This window comes from Glossina fuscipes, unplaced genomic scaffold (assembly GCF_014805625.2).
Source record: "Glossina fuscipes isolate IAEA_lab_2018 unplaced genomic scaffold, Yale_Gfus_2 2, whole genome shotgun sequence".
Taxonomy (NCBI): domain Eukaryota; kingdom Metazoa; phylum Arthropoda; class Insecta; order Diptera; family Glossinidae; genus Glossina; species Glossina fuscipes.
The window spans coordinates 23,981,136-24,004,956 of NW_023998416.1; the positions used below are offsets into that span (position 1 = coordinate 23,981,136).

The window sequence follows — 23,821 nt, forward strand, 5'->3', positions numbered from 1 at the left end:
TATGGCAGTCGGGATAAATTATGCTGTCTCGATAGAAGACAATCTCATAAAACATATCCTGTAAATTGTATGATGAAAATATGAAAGGTAAGCTAACGAACTTATTAGTTCGTATTGAAAGCATTGAAAGTTTGAATAATGCTTTGGATAAACGCTCACATCAACTACGTAGATAGCCAACATAATATAGAGTTTCAAGCTGATTAAAAAAAGCTCATCAATCACTACGTTTCTTATATGACACATATGTAGCATAGCTGTTGACATAGTCCCATATGATTTCTGGATAGTGATAATCTTTGCACGATACATGAGAAATTTTCATGGCATTGCGATACTTACAAATGCCTAACGTTGCACTGTCGTTAATGGAAGATAATACTGTTTTACGTTTCACGAGTTTGTATGTAATTTTGCAAAAACAAAACCCAATATTTTAGAATCCTACGTATCATTAATAGATGTGTGCTTGGTACTAACGAAGCATTTTTGATCCGACGTAGCTGGTTTTCAATTTCGTTGTAAAGCAAAAAATTTTTGATATAATTTTAAGGCTCGAAGCTGTAACGCTACTATAAAAGGAAAATTTTTTTCGCCTTATAATTGTCTTGATTTTGTATCAATTCTGACGTTCCGCGAAAGAGCAATCACAAGAAAACGCTCCGATAACATTTTTCTTATAAAACAGAATTGTTAAGTCCATGCTTTACGACTTGTAATGTCTCGGTGAAATTGTCCAGAATATGGCTCTCTCTAAATGTCCCTTACTATGCAATAGATCCACACAATTATTTATGTAAGCTTTTATGTAAGCTTTTTCTTTAGGGAAGACTTTTGAGCTTTGAGCCTTGCAGACAGATAGTAGAAGCTAGGACCGTCTCAGGAGCATATAGTGGACGCGACCGTAATTTGAACTTCAATTCTCGGAATTTCGCCATCACTGACATTGATTTGACCTGTCTTAAAATATTTGTTTTTGTCAGTCTATTATGACAGTTTGTTTTCGGATAATTTCCTCCTTCACTCGACCCCAATTCGCGACATAATGTTCGTTTTACCTCTTCCTTTCCACTTTAACGCAGTCTTTGTATGGAATATTACGCACGGATAATAATCGCTGAACGGGACAATAAGTAGCCCAGCAATTCCAACTACAATTCATTGCAAGTTTTCAATGAAATGTTCTCCTCTCATACCCAACCGGGGAACAGCTTACCCATGCCTCTTTATGATGTTAGCCATCTCGTGCAGCTTCACTTGTTGATTATCGAAAAGAATTTTCAGCAGCATTGTCTTTGCGCGTGTAACGCGTTCATCTCCGTCAGTGTTTGTACGAGCTAGTTTAGAATCAGTAAACCACCCTCAAATTTTCAATCATTTCGCCTCGCATGAATACAGGGTTTAAAAGGTATTTTTCCCATCAAAAAGCAATGCGTAATGAATATACGTAATTCGTATGTTTTCATTGTTTTGAAAATCGCAAACGTATCGCCACTAAAAGCACTGCATCTCGTAAACGAATGATTGGAACGCCACGTAATTATGGTATGTGCTCTTTGAGAACCGATACAGATATTATGCATTGGTTAGTCTTCGGACTTAATGGCAATTAGATCAGTTTGAAGCTCGTTTGTTCATATCTCATAAGTTAAATAGTTCGTAGTGTTCTCTTAAAGAGTGTTACAAGCTGCTTATTTCTACTTACCTAAAGGCAGAGTTGTTAGTTGGTAGAGTCAATTGCAGGTATCGACACATTGAAGTTTGAAATAAGCGATGAATAATTTGTCTAAACAGATGTTTGTTTGCTAAAAATGAAAAGTTCTATGTACAACTTACAGTGTAAATATACGACAAAGTGGAAAAAATAAACATCGTTGGATAATTATCACTGCAAATAGGTAAGAAAATTATATTTGGTCGTGACCGAATTTTTTATACCCTTTACTATTATCTTAAAAAGATTGAAAAAACAAGTAAGAAATTCATATTTGGTCGGGACAGTATCTTTCATAACCATCATCATGATCCTAAGAAGAAGGAGAACAACTAAACTATCGTAGTTTATAATATTGAATGGGCGTGGCTGGTTTCTTCAATATTTCGAATAAAATTTATACGGTGGATGTATTATACTTTATGAGTAAATAAGCAAAAAGCACAGATAGCAAAGGCAGTTTTTGTTGCATATACATGTAGGCGTTGTAGGCGTGTCCCTTAACAGGTTTGGGTCAATTTGAAATTCTTTCGCAAGTTTTTAGGCGATATCTACCATAGATATTACACAATTGCACAGACGGACAGATGGACACGTAAACAGATCAACATGTTTCAAATGTCATCCATCGGTCTAATTTACTTGGTATCACAAGATCTGCTATAGATCAGATTGACTTAACGCCACTGATATAATGAACCAGAATTGTTTGTAAATGGTTTCCGTAAATCGTCACCGAGTCTTTTGAGTTGATTTGACGGAATCTTAGAAGCATTAACTATGATTTAGTTCAATTTTGATATTACTCTAAAATTTGAAATCAAATTTTGCTTTTTGCAAGATAATTTCGGACTAAAAAAGAAACATGGTTAAATTCATTCCGTCGCAACAAGTTGGGTATATATGCATATGAGCTGATTTTTATACGATTCTTTTGCGACCCAACGATGTATTGTTTTTGCGCATTTGTGCAACATACAGGAGGACTTGAGATAGACTTACCCTTTGTTATACAGATCAACTCAGATTCACCTTATGAATCGATCTAAACTTGTCCGTCCGCCTATTCGCCTGTCCGACTTGTTTTCTTCTGTTTAACCCGCATGCAAAAATCTTTGAGATATTTTCTGAAATTTCGCGCACTGACATGTTTTGGTTGAAATGCGAACATCACTGAAAGCAACCCGGGCCGAATCACTTTTTCGACCGCTTCCCACAAAACGCTTTATTGTGAAAAGCCGTTATATGAGTACAATCGTGTAGGATATTTAATGGTTGGTCGTGACTCACTGTAATGTTTTTATTTGTTCTTTTCCATACATTTAAATATTCATCAAATTTAACCTGAAACCTTGAAATTCATTTTAAACATTTATCTACAAAGGATTTGAAATGCTATTCAAGATAGAAAAATAAATCAATTTAGTTTTATAAAAGTTGCATTACATATAAACAACATATCAAGTTCAATTACTCTGACACGACAGAGAAAGTAAAAAGCATAGAAGAAGAGATATAATGAAAAAAGGCGAGAGGGACAGAACGAATGTTAAACAAGATTGACCTTATTTGCCTCGACGATTTTTTCTTTTGCTGCTTTCTGTGTGTTAAGAGGATTTCTTGAGAAACAATTTCTATTGTTTTATCACCTGCGTTTCCATATCTATCAAATGATTCGTTTATGTATACCTTAAGAGAACAAGTCTTCTAGCAAACAATCGTTGAGCTGAAGAGGGAAAATGAAAAGGAAGAGCAAGAGTAGAGTTCAAAATCAGAACTATGTTAAACGCTATAAATTAGAGAATATCCGTTTACACACTTTCAAAAGGTTGTCAAGAAGAAGAGAAGACTTGCTTTAAAATAAATTGAACATCAAACGAATGCAGCTGAATGCAAGACAACAAAAAGATTCTTGGAACATAGATATTACTTAGTAAATATTTACAGGAAATTCTTTCGAAAATAATTAAAAAAGCAATCTATGCCATATAGCAGCAGTAGCTGGGGACTCAACTGCTTACACCCTACACCATTTTTGATACAAGAGTGTATTAGGTATGTACGAACTTGAGATAGACTTAGCTTTCATTATACCGATCAATTCGGAATCACTTTCTAAACTGATCTGTCTATCGTGTTTGCTTGTAGCTAACTTACAGGTCGTAATTGCCAAATTAATTTGATGAAATTAATTAAACCGGCATGTTTTGTCCTAGGAACCACTGTTGTTGAAAATGGTTTGGCTCGGACCACGTTTTCGATCATTACAATGCCCTGTAAAGCTTTATTTTTTAAGTTATTATATGTGAAAAAATGTACTAAACGAAGTAGTGTAGCGCATTTAATGGTAGGCGGTGTCCGACTGTAGCGGTTTTCCTTGTTTTTGATCCGGAATGAGTTTGAAAATAGCCTATGAATAAATAAACATGGACATTACAAGCGTAGTATATATAAAAAGAAGAATGTAGTATATGTCAGAGAAACAGAACGGCATTACATTACAAGTCCATACATATAGAAGACAATACGAGGATGGTTTGCATTAAATATCGTATTAAAACGCACCGTCACAGCCCAATATTTCTATGGAAGTCATAGTAACTACTGTTGATATCAGAGAGTGTAAGAAATACGCTGGCATCGATATTTTCTTCGCGCATATTGAAAATCTAGAGAGAAGGCAACCGGAAGTAGGAATCACGTGGAATATAAAATAACTTGGTTTGTTATGGATGGCTCATAAAGTTCCGTTTTCGTAGTGACAACTTGGAACGGGATATAATTGCGGTTATTAACAAGAATAGAGCCAGTTATCAAAAGAAAGTGAGTTTTCAGCATGAATATTAGATGAAATTGCGTAGGATATCACAAGGTCTGCCTTGCCTTTGCTTAAATGTTCTTATTTGTTTTTATTATAAATAAATAATGCATATAAACTCAGTTCTTATTTCAACCAAAAAGTTGTTATCATTTTTTTTAAAGACAACAAATACGAAGCCAATAATCAAAGGATTGCATTGAAAACTTCTGAGTTTCACGAAAGTTCAGTTTTGTTTTGTTTTGTATTATATTTTCTTAATTTCTTTCTTTGTGCATTGCATGCCTTATCCCGCAATTAAGAAGAAGGAAATTTTTAAAAAGCAACACATATTTGTAATAAAAATGTCTTGTTTAAAAAGATTCAAATAACGTCGGGTCCCTGTAGTCTCACAAACCCATATGACTTGTCAATGACTATTGGCCATGACCATGTGGAGAGGTGAGGAGTTGACAATTTCAAAACTAACTAATGTCCATTGTCTGTCGACAGTCAATTTCGTTTAGAAGCTCTTCGAGAAGTCAAACGCCAGAACAATGTATTTTTTCCCACTTTCAAAGTCTAATTAGACAATGCCGAGTGACGAGTGTCGTCAGCTCTTTTGCATAATAATTAAAGTTTCTAATTTATTTTAAAACAATTGAACAAAGTTAGGCACCTCATCGGATGTTCTTATCTTTATTGGACATCGGTACATAACATTCAATCTCTGTATATCACCACGGCTTAAGTAAGAACGCTGTCCTATCACTTCATCACCATACTTTTCTGCACGCAATGGTACTATGGTTTTTCCTCCATTCGCTGAAAAAGCATATCGACTATAATGTAAGATGCTACCATAATCGTATTCCTGATCGAAATCATCCGCTATTGCTTGTGGAAGTTTTAAAAAATTCTTATGATTTTTCGTTCTTATATTACGCCAAACGATGCGTACATAGTCGTCACGATTTGATGAACTTTGCATATGAAAGAAACCCAAAGTATGCAGCAATTCGTGTATTATTGTTCCTAAACGGTAGCAACCTTCTCCAATGGGTGATGTCTCCAAATTTAATTGTTGCACACGTTCGCTCTGCCATCCTACGTTTGAGAAACACGATCGCTTGTAATTAGTGATATTAACAAAGGTCTCGTCATCACTGGTAATAATCTCTTTAAAACGTATACAAGACACTGATTGAATCACATGCATAGCGCGTAATATTTGATTGCGATGAGCGTCCGCTATTCAAATATATTAAAGAAAAAAAAATAAAATTAAGGAAAAGTGAAAAGAAAAGATAAGCTTATGACAAGTAATATGTGTCCACCACCAGCGGAGTAATTTGTCATCGCACTTGTATTAGTTTTAATTCACTTATCATAAAGGGTCTTCTATTACTTACGTTACTCGCATTATTAACTTTTTAAAAGAATTAATGCATATTTTCTATACTCTGTACCGCTTGTGGTGCAAGGACTTGAGATAGATTCGTTTTTTATTATGCCTGTCTGTCTGTCTGCTCGTCGTTGTTTTCACGTGTTCAAGTTATGGACCGCGCATTTTGATGAAATTTCTACGCTAACATACTTTGGTCCAAGAACGGATGCTGTTGAATATAGTTTGTATCGGTTTACTTTTTCGATTATATATTCTTCTTATACAGTGACTTAATTGAAAAAGTCTTTACATATATAAAACCAGTGCGAGATGGTTCATTTAATGATGAGTCATGGCCTACTGGATTGTTCCTACTTGCTTTGGTCTAAATTATGATCCCACGGTCATATGGTGCACCTATTGATAAGCTTTGCCTTTTCGTTTATAATTATCAAAGCTGCTGTGTATCTAACGCAAAGCACACTACCTTGCAAGGCGAAATTAGTGCACTCCTTAGAGAAGATGATTTAGAAAGACTTACTTTTACTTACAAAATTGATTGAAGAACTTGTAAGTGACTGTTTGGTTTGGCCATTGCAAAATGTCGTCGCGCCAACCGTTACGTGCCATTGAATCAAGTATCATATCCCCTTGTATAAAACCAGCTGTTAGTTCAGGATCTGCTTTTTGCCGATACCCGGAAGCTGAGATGTACATCGCATCTATGAGAATTAAGAACCACAAGGAATTTTTGATTTTCATTGCTTTCCACTAATGGCGCTAATAAAAATTAAAATTTAGTGAACTGAAATGCTTGCCTTTAGGAAAGCTAGTCAATGCTAATAAGTCTACTTGTTATATTTATCTCTTGTTAACCTTTTTTAGATATGAAAGATAATCAATTTGAGTGATACTGTTTACCGAATTTATGAACTTTTCTCATGGACAAGGTTAAATAATTGTTATTTTTTTGGAAGAAGAGTTGTATTATTAATAAAACCTACATCTGAGTTATTCTTTGTTAGATAATAATCTCTTTTTCTCTCGCCCTTATCTTTACTGTGTCTTTAGTTTTTTTAATGGGCATATCAAACACCGTATAATGAAGGTATTTTAAATTTGTTATTTCGTTTGTGCGCTTGAGATATGTTACGCGGGGCTTTCGTAGAGGGTATGTATCTAGACATTTGAGCAGAACAAAGAACAGAGAGAGAGAGAGAGAGAGGCACTAAGATATCTTAAATTCGTCGGCACTCTACCAACATAACAGTTAGGCATAGCGGCCAAGAAATGGACATTTCCTCTCTACGAGAAGATTTACCTTTTCATACTTGCAAAGTTCAAATGATTCAAGAACTGAAACCTATCGGACAGAAACATTAAAGTTTGTTTTTTTCTAATATGACCAATCAGTCAGGGGTTCTCTCCGCAACATGGTGGGGATTAGAACGGACTAAGGAAAGAGCGAGAGTAGATTTTTATCCGATCAGTAAGTTAAGCCTTCACCGACTGACAGCTCACTACAACTGCGATCTAATAAGATATTCCCTCAATGAGATATCGTTCCCCGACAACCGACTTGCGGTAGAATGCATGAAATGATTACGGATTTGTCGACACAAAATCATCTAAAGACTTTTTGCCCGCAAAATCTTGGACGGCATTTACTCAATTTGCTAGGAATAAAAAACATACACATTTTGCTGTCAAAATTACTTCTTATCTTCGTAATGATTCGAAAAAACATAATCGACTTAGTTCTGTCAACCTATTTGTCTAAAGTATTGATCTTAGGCCAACAGATAGTGGTTTGAAGAATGATGGCAACCATGTTGAGGTAAGTAGCTACTGTAAAAAAGTTGGTAGGCCTGCAGAAAATTACCAAACCTGAAAATAGTTAATAAATTTGTTCAGTAAATATTCGAGGTTTTTTGCTAAAAACAAATTGCGGTCGGTTACGTTTTTTTGCGGAATACTTTTATTAGTGTGAGTGTTTGTTGCGTCGCTAAATTGGTCAACAACGAATTAACGACACACACTCTTATACATACATAAATTTGCTAGTAAGTCATCCGCTTAATAATTTCGTTATCTAGATCAAGATGCTAATCGTGTGTATTCGAATTACTTTGTTGGTATTGTTTTCTCCTCATCCTAAATGTATACCTTAGTAATTCTTCGTGAATTAAATTTCATATCGCAAGTGGGTACTCAATACATTTATTTAATTTCTCTTATAAGTTGACGTTAAATAAATAATTTACACTAAAATTTAATGGCTATGTATGTCACTTAGAATGTTTGCTAACATTAGGAGAAAACATAAAACAATCTTGTTGGAATGTCCAAAATCTTCATTATATTTTTTAGTGGTCTTTTTCAAATTAATTATACCAAGTGGATGTGATGGAGCTAATTATTTACTGGAAATAAAATCCTCTGACATCTATCATAGGATTGTATCAAAATGCTTTATTACTTGTTTAATGATATAATTTGCTACAGTAGAACGAAAAGGAATCTCTAGAACGGGTGCTCCGCTTATATATAATCTTAAGAGCGAGGGTCTATTTTATTGACTTGAAACGGTAAATACACATTAATTATTTTTCAAAAAAAATATTTGTCCGTCGTTGGGTTTTTAAATAGTACGAAAGAGATCATCATTTGAGAGATATTGTCCGATTTTTAAGTCTAAGTTGCCTCTCCAGTTAACCCTTAAGCACAAATCATAAAAAAGGAATACAATTTGAGGTAAAGATATTCAGGATGAATGTGGTATCCTGGGAAAATCATTTATGGGGAGATTTCAAGATAGAGATATATATTGTTGGCTTATGGCCACAGGTTGAATGAGCAGACAGACGTAATCCCTCACATGGAAACAGAACTGTAAGGCAGAATTCTCAGCTTCGTCCAGTCTGTATAAAGGCTCAACGTAGAAATGAATGTGATCAGTCCATATATACACCAGCCGAACAAAAAAATCTATGTAATATGTAAAATTCTTGGTCAGTTTCAAATTTGAATGCACTTAATTATGTCCGTCTATTCGTCTGCCCACTTGTCTGCGCGCAACTGTTTAGTATCTATGGTGTTTAGAATCTATTGTTTACGAAAACGAATATATCGCCTACGTGACTTAAACTTTTCTAAGGAAGCCTATAGCACGCACGCGTCTATGTTGCAAAAACTTTTATTTTCCAAATAAAAAAAATCAGCCGCACCCACTCTATATAATAAAGCATGCGAATTTAATTCTTTTAATTTTTTGGTCCTTTTAGAATAATGGCGATGGGTACAAAAGACTCCCTCACGACTGAATATAATTTGTTTACTTTCTGTATTCCATATTAATGTTAATAGATGATTGATACGGTATTAATTTTATTTTTTCACAGGGCATGGTTTCCCCAAAGTCCCATAAAAAAATGCCCCGCAAAAAATTTCATATAATCCGCCCATTGTTGAAAATGGCTAATAATCAAGGACTCACGCAATACCAGTTTCATTTATTCGCAGGGCATGGTTTACCTACAGTGATCTTTCGAACTTTGCTTGCATTTCGTAAGACAAATACTATAAGAAAATTCCACGAGAAAGACTTAATATAATCTGCAAATAGTTGGAAAGGGGGGGCTTGGTTTACCCAGAGTAGCTAAGCAAACTTTCGCTTATTCAACCTCCCTTTCGACATAGCACAAACACTTGTTCCAAAAAATTTTATTTTAAGTATATTTGGATTTAAATCCTTCCAAGACTTTGTTTAACCGAATTCTGTTAACAGCTAACAGAGATCTCTTGAAATTTCTTGGTTTGTTTCTCTAAATAAATATAAGTGCACACCCTTCACATAGTTTGCACACATTGTTTACATTTGTGTAACTTTTAGGCTTTTTTATAAACTTTTTAGTGTTTGTTTATGATTTTTTGCCTTTTGCGCAAAGATTGCGTTTAGTTTGTCGGTTGTTTTCGTTGGGTGATAAGTACCAAAGGCATAAAATCATAATTTAAAAATTATTATTAATATTTGAAGCAAAACCATATATTATTGCTTTAGAGCAACCAAGCAAGCAACCAACCAGCCAACCAAACAACCAACCAACTCGTACGTGTGTCGATGCGATATATTTGACTACTTGGTTCTTTTCGTTTTCATTCATTTTTTAATAGAACAGTGGGCTATAAAAAGATAAAATTTTCCAAAATATTTTTGTTTTTCTACATTCTTTCACTTTTCTTCTTATTACGCTTTACTTGCAAAAGTTTACCCAAAATTCGAATAAACATCAATATCCTAATGTTTTATCATTTTTAATAGAAAAAAAATTAGCTTTAATCGCAGCAATTAATACAATCGTTCAGTCATTTACTTTTGATATGTTAGTGAAATACTCAAGAATAATTCAAGTGTCATTCAACGCTTAAATGCGATTATCACCAATTAAACTAAAATGATATCATTTTAATAAACGCACATTAAAAAGGACAGAAAGTTATATTTATCTAATTAAGCTAATGATGATTAATAGCAATCTTACGTTAAAATTAAGTCTTCACCTTTAGATATATCACAGTTTTTAAGAATATAAACAGATGTGTATATATTGAACGTCAACATTTTTAATTTTTACACTTTTTTATTATCACTAATTTTTTTAGTTAGAAAAATAATTTCTAAAGTCTTAAAAAGCCAGCATTTAACAATCGGCTATCGCGTTTATTGAAAGCCGTACCACACTTGAGATTTGAACCCATGACCATTGAGTGACATTTTTTAATTTTTAAGTGTAACATAAATACTTTAGAGATAACATTGTAATACCCTACGCCATTTGTAGTGTACAAGAATATATTTCGTTTGCGTGGATATATGCAACAGCCAGAAGGACTGGAGGTAGACCTACATTTTGTTGTACAAATAAATTAGGACTATTTTCTCTAAGCTTGTCTATTTGTATGTCTGTCTGTCCGCTTGTCCGTCTTGTTTTCTCGTGTCCAATGTGCAGTGTGCAATTTTTGTGAAATTTTTTTGCTACATTTTGGTATGCTGGCGTGTATTGGCTTAAGGACGACAGCTATTGAGAATGATTGGCTTTGGTGGGACGGTTTTTATTATCATTTCCCATACAATGTCTTTCAGAACAATACTCTTCATAACTGTACGGTGGTGCAGGGTATTTAATGACGAGCTGTGGCTCGGTGTAGTGTTTTTAGTCCAAGTCCTTGCAGGCAGTACGGACATCCGTACCAGTGGTACAGAAGAAGCTTTTTTTTTGACAATTTTCGCGAGAGAGAAAGAAATGTTTTAGAATAACAATATATTGGGAGATTATCAAGCGTTTGTTTAGGGATAAGAAGAATTTTTGAAAACATATAAAATGACATCAGGCATTAATTTAAGTGGCTCTGCTGTCGATGTTTCGTTTGAAACAAATTTCAATCCATAAAACAGCTTACAGCTTTATTGCTTTTTGTGTTTGAGTGAAAAAGTTCATTATTTGACCAAAACAAAGACACTGTTGCATTAATAAAAAAGTTTTAAATTCATTTTTCGAAAATTCTCTTCTCTACTGAGAATGCTCCTCCAGAGAGTGCTGTATGAATAAATGTTTTACAAAAAAAATTGAGGCGAAAAAAAGCATGAGAATTGTTGAAGTTGTATTATCGGCTTTCATCGCGTTTTGAAGAGCTTTACAATAACCCATAGACGTTTTTTAATATTATAACAAATTTTCTATTAGTTTTTACAGTTAATCTATAATCGAAAAACCACGAATATATCGTTTTTTGTTTAAATGTTCTTCCATCTCTTGTCTCGAGGAATTTTCGCTAGAACGTGCCGATTTGTCTCCATCGCGACTACGATGTCAGCGTTCGCGTGTACAAATCTCAATGTGGTTGAGTTCACTTTGATCGCAGCTATAGAAGATATATCTCTTACCCATTGCGCACACAACCATTAGGTTGCGGCAGCTTCCCTATCTTACCTCACTTCTTTTCGATCCTCACCCTAACACACATTTAGGGGACATCCCCTGCGCGATTGGTCATGCAATCAAAAAAAAAAGAAGAAAAGTTTATTAAAGACAGAAATGCACAATTTCCTATATACGTATTAAGATATTGTTATGAAATTCGCTTTTGCTATGATACAGTCCGTATCACTAGATCGTGGATATTTTGATCAAAACAAATACACTTTCAAGTTCTTTTATTTTAGTACTTTGTCTTTCACAACAGTAGGAATATTTACTTACGATATATTTTGGCCGTACTCTCAACTTCTACGTTCTTGCCAGACTAACTCTACTTTTCACAAATATTCGATTTATATACAATTTTACAAGAATGTTACTATACCTAAATTTATGGTTATGGTCTAATCCCAGCCTTGTTTTTCCACTAATCGTTTTCATTGGCCTGCAGCTGCATGAGGCGCCTGCGAATGCTCATTTGGTTTTTCCTTCTTTAGGGAATTTATTATTACGAAAATTACTTACCTGACATTTACTGAATTTGGGATTTTCGTAACAATATGGTAGGCAATGGACGAAATGCATAGTTCAACAGCCGGCTTCACAATTACTATCAAAATTTTCACCATTTTCTTTGCATGAGCGCTAACTGCTTTCGAATAGCTTCCAATCTAATATCCATTCAATGATCATCTCAATTAAATTACATCAATATATTTCTATTTACAGAGTCAAGGAGTCTCTTTTCACACACACTCTTTTCGCACAGCTTGAGAAAAAGCTCAAAATTTCGTTCAGGTAATGGATTTTTCTTCCCGCTGGAATGATCGCAGCATCTCTCTTACAACATTTGTCAAAGAAGTGCAATAGCATCACTCGTTAAATGTGTATTGTGGGCAGCAATTTTTTTGCAACTTTTTGAATTGTAAATATACTAAGATCGGCGAAATATATAAATATTTTTTAAATTATTGTACCACTGTTCTTTCTTTCCATTAATGTATTCCTAAACATTATGATACCATTTATTCACGAAATATATGCGTTTCTGTGAAATCAAGCTTAACAGAAAGCCTCCCCATATCCCAACTCGAAAAAGTCATCTTTAAATTTATGCATTGCTGCTAATGTTAATGTGTGTTTGTTCGATAGTTCGTTTTTTACTCTTTTATGCCCAGCAAAGTGATAAAGAGTTTTTTCCCCTTACACTATCTGTACCAAGTATTTTACTATACATATGCGAGAGAATGCGTTTGTATGCTGTATGCAGTATAGCACATATCACATGGTAATGAAATATGAATTGAGATTTTTATATATATATACACATATACACACAGTCAGGCACAGTCAACGTCATTTTCAAAGTTATAAAAAGGATAATATATTATTACTAGTATTGCTTTATTCTTGAAAACAACTTGGTTATGTTTGGTAGGGTCGGGCTGGCTCGGGCTGCTTGGGCTTGATTTAGTTTAGCTTGTGATGACTTTGTATAGAATTTATTATGCTGACGAATGATTTTATTATTTAAGTTGCAATAGATGATTTATTTTTCCTAAAACTCCACTGCTTCCTGAATATATTATCATGTCTCTCTCTCTGTGTGTGTGTGTGTAAGTGCTGAAATTTTTAAGTGGATTTCTTTAGATTTATTAATAAAAGATAACCGAATATTCAGAAATTTCCTCTTAAATTATATCCTCCTTCGGAGATTAAGTTTATATTAGTTTTGTTATCCTTTTTGTAACATCCTCGGATATGCATAAGACATTCTATAATATTTCTAATGTCCGTTACATTGGTATGTTGATTCAGTCATGTCCGTCTAACTGTCTATGTTTTTGTGGAATTTCTTGATACGGATTATATACGGACATAGGGGATATATTTTTAATTCAATGCTACAGGTAAGGTTCGAAAATGGAAGTGATTAGTTTGAAGGTACGCCTAAAATTAAATGACAAGTGAAAACACGTTAAACAGATATAAGTTGAAGGTAGGCATACTCTACCATAGAGATGAGGTTGGGCATACGCATACGATTGGCAACACCAATTACCTCCGAAACGCTTAAGGCCTGGATGAGTAGCAAATTTCTGGGCTTCTTTCTGTTGCGAGGCGGGCGAAGGTGTGGGAGAATAACAGACAAACGCATGCAACTGAGAAAACTACTAAGGAGCAGGAAATAATGCAATTTGAATTTGAAGAATTCGTTACTCATTACTAGACGCAATAAATATTTAGCCTTACACTTTTAAGATTAAATACTTAATGATAAGCTTAGTATAAGTTTTTGTGTTTTAAAAAATATATTTCGAGACTCAACTTACTTTGTTTGTAGACTTTATTGGGATACTGTGTATGCTTGGCAGCACTAATTATCTCCGAATAAGTGAAGGTCTACCTGAGTGATGAACTTCTGCGCTCCTTTCTGTTACGTGAGTTTTCACAGTGAAGTAATTTGATCGCTTGTAGCGAAATTCTCTCAGGAAGTGTTTGCAACTCTAATACAGAATGTCTTACTCTCCCCATTGTTTTCTGCGGCCATTACTACTTCCGATTATCACGGATGCCAATAGATGAGTTATTGTCTGCTCGAATTGTGCGTCAATTTTTCTGACGATACCTCAATATGGCTTCATTTGGTCGTCTAACAATACTTTGGTTAACCTGTTCAATAATTTTTTTCTGGAATATATGAATTTTTTACTATGAGAAAGTGAATCGAAGTAGCTTACACTCCGAATGCATATAAAATATAGACAAACACACGCAACAGCATACAAAGGAGTTAAGTAAAATTGGTAATTAGTAGAAAATAATGCCCCTTGGCTGTCAAGGTGAAATGTTTAAATTATGCAATTATGGAGAAGATCATTGATCAAGGGAACAGCAAAGTTCAAAGTAAATAGTTTTTTAATTGGTTTTTGGCTTTAAAGTACTAGTCACATAAACAGAAAATCAGTCGGAAGTAAGCAGCAAAGATAAAGTAAACGGTGTACATACATTGTTTTAGGTTTGAATTTTTTAAAGCGAAGGTAAGCGCAAGTAACTATTATGTAACCATTTACTTGCAAAGAATGATCTAAGTCACTGATTTTCGACTCCGTCAGTTGCGATTCGCTTGGCTGTACAGTAGTCCATTGCCTAGCTACTGGCTAAGGGGCCACGCAAGTCTCTTCTTCCCAGAAGCGAAACAATAAATTGTCAATGAATAAATTTGAACTCTTTTACAATTCATCTAATCATTCTGTGAAGACATAACGCGGTTCAATTCGAAATTCGTGTCAAATCTTGTAAGTTCTTTATAACAGCCATAATGGAACCCGATCAAGATTCCATGGTTTTCCTATTCTGCTTGTCTTAGTTAAGACTATAATCGTTTTTCAACGAACGTTGAGATCGGCAGTCAAAAAACGCAAGTATTCACGTGGATGGATCCTGGGATATAGAGAAGAGTAGGTTTTGAGTTGTCTCAATATATTCGCGGTCGATATGAGTTCACGAATTCAATCGGCCACGGTGTTATGCCTCCGGCAGCACGGCATGGGGTCGTAGGCGAAATTTGAAGAAGAAACATTCAAAGGCTTACTAGCGACAATCTCTAGCAAATGCGAAAGCAATTTTTTCCCGGAAATTGTTCCGTTAGCAGAACACAAAGCAATGCCGCAGAAGATATAGAAATCAGACAAGAATCAAGTCAGTATGAGTAAAGCTGTTTTGTTGCTCGGATAATTCAGTTAGGGTGCTCAAGGTTCACCTCAATGAGAAGAAAAGGTTTTTGGAAGTTTTGTACTTCTTTTCTTTTTTTTTTTCTTTCGCTACTTAACAAATTGTATTGATAATAAATAATTTCATATGCTCTCTGGCAGTTAGAGAAAAAGCATGAAAATGAATGAAATGTAAAAAGGAAGAGTGAGAGAGAGAGAGAGAGAGAGAGAGAAAAAAGGGAAAAGAAAAATGATTCTTTTTATTATAGATTTTGCTTAAACATTTTCATAAATTTTTCAAGCTCCAACCGTGTTGTTAAATGATAAATGACTTTCCTACTGTGGTAAGCGTTGATCGCATGCGGCTTTCTCTGCATATATATATATTTATATATAAGCGCATGCATGCGTGTGTGTAAATTTGTCACGGAAAATTTTAAATAATTGTAAACTTTATTGCATTCCTTTAGTTTATTTATGCATATGTATTGTCCATGTGTATAAGTGTTGTATACGAATCGAATTGTTTGTCCATTTATGCAGCTTGCAACATTGGCAACTCAATATTATCTGCAATTTAATTAAAAAGAGATTCTCTAGCCTCAACTCGTTCAGTATATTGGGTGGATAGGTAGGCAAGCTGAAAATGCACATTCACATATATTTATATATGTTTCATGCAGGCGAGAAGTTAATTTCATTGTGCATTTTTATCATTTTCAGCCGCTCTCGACTATACATATACATATATATGTATGCACTTAAAATATCTTCTCCATCATTTGTAGGTAGTCATGACAATCACCTTTTACGTTTGTCGTTGGTGTTGGCGTTGTCGTTGTCGTTGGCGTTGTCGTTGTCGTTGGCATTGTGCTCGAGTTTAATCCGTTTGTCGACCCTTTGCTTCGTATAGAGACAATTAAAAACCCATTAATTTTCTACATGCAGATGTAGGCGCACGAATATAGTCCAAAAAAAAAAAAAAAAAAAACAAAAGAAAAAAGGAAAATATCCCACCTTTTTTTTGTTTTAATAATGAATGACACATACCTATATATCCATACATATGAAATAAAAATTATATATGTGCATATACAGATCAGGAATATGTAAAATTTCTTTTCTCACAACTTTCCTTCATTTTAAGTTTTCTCTCTTTTTTTTTTGTTTTTTTCTGCTTAAATTAATCCGACATATGAATAGCACAGTCCCACGACGGTATTAAACTTTGTTTCACGGCATAAAATTCATTTGACTATTATTTTACTTTCATTTACGTTAAACTTTAAATCTGTAATTTATGTGCAGAAGAGAAATTGTGGCTCACAACAGATCAAGTTGAACATGTATAAAAAAAAGAGTTTTCTTCTTCTTTTTTTTTGCTTTTTTTATTCAACTTTTAATGAAAGGCATATTGTTTACACAAGCGTCGGTGTAGCGTAATATTTTAAGAAAACTTGAGTAAATTTTTGAATACAAAAGAATGTCTTTATGCGGACTAATCCGAACCATTACGTACCCGACATACATTTGCATACATGCGAAAAGCATATATAGAAGTAACTTTTAATTGTAATGTTGGCGCGCAGAGCAATCTGCCATTGTTTGGCGCCCCTTCCCGCAAACACTTATGTTAAGAATTCATACCCGACCAGGGATGTGATAAATTTCTTATGGCGGCAAATATTCGAGTACAATAACCAGTAACTTTTTAATTTCCTTCTTTAATCTTATTGCGAAATGATGAGAGTGAAATCTGTAGGCATTGTTTGGTATTTGATAAAAATTTCTGCCCAATCAGTCACATTCAGTATGGGATCTTAAGGTAATCATTTCTTAATTGCATGAAGAGTATCATTTTTGTTTAATAAAGTTCCATACAAAATTTTGCTAAGATTCTTTATAAGAAATAAATTCCGGCAGAACGCTATGCGACCGCTTGTAATAATGAAAATGTATTGCTAAAAAATTATATAAGCATTAAAGAGTTCCATAGGGCACTAAAGTATCAACTCTTACGTGAGCTTATTTTGCTAATAACTGACGGAAAGTTACCGACAACAAAATCCGTTACTTGTACTTAGGCGTCAATAGATATTACTTACGGTAGCCGATTAAAAGGTCTAAGGTCGATAAGTGAAGTCATAGAATCGAATATCGTTCGAATATTGTAATCAAAGGAGAAACAAAAAGAAACAGTTACTCACAGCAAAGAGAAGGAATAAATTTAATAATTAAGTCCAACCAATGAACTGCTGAGTCGAAAAAATAAGCTATAAGTGTAAGAAATAATTAGCGGTGAGATGTTTCGCCCAAAAGTAAATTGAATTTTTCCATCACTTATTAAATTATTGTCACCAGGACCAGATCAATTCGCAGACCCTAACAGAGCAGCATTAAAGTGGAAGAATAACTTGCGGTAAGATTCATGTACAGCTGATGACAATTAGGAGGTAAGTGGCAATTTTCTAGATTACAGACTACTAGTATATATATGTAATGTATTTTTGTATGTAATGGAGAAAGTTTCATAGGCTGCACAGGAGCAAAGACAGGAAAAGATAAAGCTTCCCTTATCTCGCAAATAATGTTTGAAAATGAACTAGAGCAGCCAGTGGCCACACCTACATTAATACAGTCTATATTATTAAATTCACATCAGGTATCATTGATCCGAAAATCCATATAAACGTTCTTAAGGTTTTCAATGTCTTTCGCTTTAACCTTCCGCAATCGTCCTTCATTTCACCTATAGCGAAAGAATCTTTTCGAATCTCTGCTTTCGTCAAATTTTAAGTTACTTTGTCTTTATTCTTAGAGACGAGCTGCTGATATGTCTCGGCATGTGTAGCGAACCAGGTAAGAATCGCGACTGCCAAGGCAGTGTTCGTAGCTACGACGTCGTGAGTGGTCAGTCGGTCAAGCCCAATTTTCATTCACTTGAACTTGGAGCAAACAAATTTTTTGCCACTATTTCGAGAAACTCTGATCCAAAACGTTGGTACGCCTGCAAACACACCTTTCATGTATTTACAAATAATAACTAAAAGTTCGATACGAACGCTTTCATAAAGAAAAATCAATCAATTAACATGTCCGTATGTAATAAAATATTTGGAATTTATACCATATTTGGTAAAGGTGGTGGGTATCAAAGATTCATTACGAGGCGTAGATAAATTTTCTTACTTGTTTTACGGTCATTTCGATTGTGCGTGCGTATGCGTGGAATCTGAACGCGCATGCAATTAAGTAACAAATTAATCCAGGATAACAGCGGAATTCGTTTAACGACAATAAATTGATTTATACGTGCATGTACGCTCGTATATAAGTTCGCATATTAAATGCAATCGTAAAATATTCGCATATAGGTTTTCATGCTTTTTATATTCTTACGTTTCATTTGTTTCGTATTGAAGTGATTTCCTTTTAATGTTATTCCGTGTAACGACTACACATGTCGACACATTTGCGTTAACTGCATTTGCAATAAAGAAGCAACGGTATATCAATGACTTTAACTTAAATACATGCATAAATATATATATATATATATATATATATATACATATCAGTAAATAAATATTTGCATAATTCGTTCCTTTGCATATATTTGCTCGTATTTGTTGTGCATACACTACTAAAGGTATTATGTTAATTGTTTTCAAATGTCCTCTTAAATAAAAAGCATGTACACTCGCAAACTGAGCTTATATTGTACAGTGCACGGCGGAAATAAGAAAAATAAAAAATATATATTTTTTGATTTTACTAATAATTCTCTGTAGAAATCAGTTTTTCTTGCGATACTTGATGTATTCTATGTACATATTAGAAACAAATAAACATATTATAGTCGACCAAGGCCGCTATTAAATCCCCTACACCCTTTAAATACTTGAGTGATGAAGCATCAAAACTTATAACTTTCTTCCATGTGAAGGCATATTTTTCATCTGACACTTTGTATGGAAATGGCTCCAAGACGCCAACTAGTATAGTCATAAGCCGGTAAAGTTCATCAAAGTCTTAGTCAAAGAAAAGTTTCTCGTCTTTACAACAATTACTTGCTTACTGCTACGGTAGTGTAGGGTCACCTACTTTGTGACTCCAAGGGTAAGCGTAAATAAAACATTAGATTAGGATCTGCATCACATACCACATCATCCAAATATTCTACAATGTTCAACAATGGAGAAACGGGATTTGTTGTGGAGGTTTGTGGCATCTTCCTGTTGAAAGCACAGGTCCTTGTTGGCCATTACGTGAAGTGAGGAAAGTTCACACTGTATACGTGCCTTTAAGCGGTAAATTTGGATCGTTTTCACTAATAGCACCGATACTTTCGATAGAGCATGCGTTTCGATGATGTATGGGCCTCAACACACTTGTTACAGATCGAGTTTATTCAAATTGCTTCACATTCATTGCTTTGCCTTCAGTAAGCTTAGACGGAAGTTAGTAATGCACGAGACGTACGTACTACAGAATAAGTATTTTCGTAGTATGTTTTTACTATTTTAACGCGTTCAGCGGTTGTTCAACTGTCCACATTTTAAAATGCACAAACATTACACTAAACGTATGATGCTCTGGATGATAGTTCTGTTTTGCACCGGTTCCTGGAATAAGGTAGCCAAATCTAGGCCAAGAAATGGATGATCGTATACTTAATTATTTACTAATTACTCTTAATGGAAACAGTTTTCATTAACTATCGTAATACAGAAGAAAATTACAAATACACTTACTTTTCAACTACGCTATGCCCACTTGCTTCCCCTATCTTTGCTTGTGAGTACCTAAACGAACTAAACACGTATAGCGCAAGTGACGTAGGGTATAAGAAAATAATATTCCTATGCATTTCTTCTTGTTTTTGTTGTTTTCCAAAATAACTATGATTTATTTCATAAGTGTATGCACAACTTTGGAAAATGCTAATATTGACCAGGCAGCAGTCAATAGACGTCTTGGTCTTTCCGTTACTTGGTTGAATCATGGATTTTAGATTGTATGTTTCCTTCCGTCGCCTACAATTCAAAGTAAAAAAGAACTACATTTTCATCCGCTGGGCGTGGCTGATTTCTATTTTTAGAAAAAAAGTGCAAATTTATACAGTGTGTACTTTATGAGTAACAAGTAAAAAACACGAATTGCGAAGGTGCCTGCAGATTGTGATACATAGGTGTAGGCATTGTAGGCGTGTCCTTTGACCGCTTTGGGTCATTTACAAATTCTTCTTCAAATTTGTAAGCGATATCTTTCTATTTGCGAACAGGGGAATGTTTGCTACATGTACTGCACGCTTGACTAGCCGGGTTGTTGGACAGACGAACGTGCTTAAATGCGTTCCAAATGTAAAAGCGGCCAAGAATGTATGTACTCTGCGAGGTTTTTGAAGCTTAGTTCTCTGCATTATAAAGGTTTTGAATTAAAGTTTATTTATGACACACCGTAAAATTAGATAGGCGTGACCAAATTTTTGCATTTCTGCAGACGTACTAGAGCATGACCCATGCAATGTATATTTAAATTTTATGTAGATTTATCTCTTGTATTTTGTGAGTAATAGGCAAAAACCAATTTTCTATTGGTTTTAAAACCAAAGATATTCAGTTAACTTGGTATTCTAGGCGTGTCCTTCGACCGACTTTGACTATATCCAATGTCAACCCACCTGTAAGAACTTAAAATGTTTTTGACAAAGTTCAAGTCCGTAGCTTTATTTTCGCGGTCAGAAGAATATTTACAACAGACATTGCACAGACGGACAGACGCATAAACTGGCAGACGGACGCACAGGCATGATTAAATCAATTCAGAATTTGAGTCTCATCAAGAATACATAGGGTTTCTGAAGCATCCTTCATCCGTCCTTCGGTGATGAGTATAAAGGCATTAACGTACGGCTAAGGTCACCTTAAACGGAACACCATTTTTCTCTAGCTTCGGTTTTCCCTTTAAAGTTTTATATGAAAAAAATCTTAGAAATCTTAAAGCTTGAAATAAATGCGTATGAAAGCCACCAAGTGAAGCTAAAAGTCAAGTTTCTGCTTTGCGATACGTATTATGTCTGCCTATGACACACATATGCATAACATTATTATTATTATTTTATTTGAGTGCATAAGCATAATAAATATTTGTTGTAAAAGACAGGACGCAAGGCATTCTTATCTCTTTGTATTTGTCCTATTTATTAATGGCTTTAAACTATTTCACCTGCTCGGACGGTCGCAACACCTGTGCCTGTATATTTTTATATGTTTATAAAGGATAAATATTAAAATTTTGTGAAATATTTTCAATATCATTATTAACATAAACGCATACAAATGCACGCACGCACACTAATAGTCATGTACACTCATATATATATATACACACACACACACACACGCAACACACACACACACATGCAGCCATATAAAGGTATAAAAACATGAGCAAACAGCAATTAAAATCTTATTGTGTTTACACACAATAATGCGAAATAAATGTAAATGTAAGTACGTACGTAAAGTTATTTGTATGCAATCCAATTTTAATATGAACGTAGTATTTGTATGCATATATGTTTGTCTGAGTTTATATTATTTTAACGATATTTTCATTCATATAAAAGTGCTACCAACCTCAAGTAAACAAACAAATATGTAAAGGACATGCGGGATAATAATAACAGCAACTACTGCAACTACCAACAACAATAACATTTACAATATAGCTGTCTGTCTATTCTGTCTTTCTTCTTGTCTCTCTGTCCCGTTTTGCTCCTTCGCCTAGGACTTGTTACTGTCAGTGTTTGTGTGTTTACCAACACATTAAACTCGAGTAAATTTTCGAATTGTATTGTTGTACTTAAGTGACACTTGGTTAACAGTCATATAAACAGAGGCACGCTTGCACAAACAAATAACTGCATGCATATAGAAAGGTGCACATACACATATAAACATTTGTAATGTACAATTAAATCTGATGTAGGCGCACGCATTCACATATGAATCACATAAATACACACATACACAGATGTAGTTGACCGTTTGTAATAAAAATAAATCATATGAAATTATTATTATTATTAATAATAAAATTGTACATTTTTATTAAAAAAAAAACGCTATTATATATATATGCGTATAGATAACGAACGTAAATGTTATATAAACGTAAATGTTATACAATGTTCTAGGCCCAGTATCGAAAGATGGATTTATAATAATTTTATCATTTCTTATGTAACTTTGAAAAATGGATAAGAGAAAGCAATTGAATTATTGATAAAATGACAAAAGTTACCATAAATTTCAGCCAATATTTATAATCAATTTTCTCTACTTTGTTTGAAATGGTTTTCAGAAAAGTTTACTAAAAGCAAACGCGACGTACATCGATCATTGTGGAATTGTAGAAATAATTGTATAATCTACCCCTTATGTATGAAGAAGGGCACTTCTGGAAACACCAGAACTGATGTACAGACAGAAATGTTCTAAAATCAGAAGTAGCGATCCCATGTAATTCAAGTTTGAACTTGGAAGATACCAGACAGCGATCTATCCTCTCAATGAATTTGTGAACATGTAACGAATTGGCCGTCATTACGTGAGAATAGGAAAGAGCATCACTACAGAGTTGGCTTTCCCTTACAACAACAAAACATTAGGTGGCAAAATTTGAATAAGACCATGCCTGTTGTCAGGCCGAAGATGGCATATTAAATAACAACATAATGTAATCACGTCTTAAATGGTGTAGAACCTTTAGGCATTTAAACTTTATCATATTAAGGAAAGCCTCCTTAATGCACCAGTTATACAAATACATATTGTCTTATATTAATCATCGAAGGTATAAGACTTTGATCATTTCGTTCAAAACACGGCAAAATGTGCTTCAAAGAACTTAACAATAAGTAGGAGGCTTTAAATACAAGACAAGGCGGTCTTCATAGTTTATTATTATTATTATCACTATTTTAATTGTTCTTAATACTATATTTTGCAAGTCCCCTGCATATCGAGGAAAAATAAAGCAGAGGTCAATCATCCTTCGCGATACGTCGGATTGATCTGACGTAAAAGTCAGAGAAGTATCATTTTTTTCTTTAGCCAACCTTAGATCTCTGTCACAACTGGTTTTAGTCTAAGAATGCTCGCCAACCTACCCTCATCCCCTTATTCACCTTTGTGGCTTAGCTTAACCTAGGTTAACCTAGCAAAT

At 34.3% G+C, this 23,821-nt stretch overlaps 1 protein-coding gene across 1 annotated transcript; it reads right to left on the bottom strand.

Annotated features, from left to right (window-relative positions):
- Window positions 1-5,163: 5,163 nt before the first annotated feature.
- Window positions 5,164-19,820, bottom strand: LOC119633071 (seminal metalloprotease 1-like). The gene is made up of 4 exons (XM_038026286.1): window positions 19,694-19,820; window positions 16,395-16,487; window positions 6,450-6,620; window positions 5,164-5,762 (listed from the first exon to the last, which is right to left on the bottom strand). Exons 1-4 carry the CDS (start codon window positions 19,818-19,820, stop codon window positions 5,164-5,166), a joined length of 990 nt encoding a protein of 329 aa, XP_037882214.1.
- Between the last annotated feature and the right edge of the window lie 4,001 nt (window positions 19,821-23,821).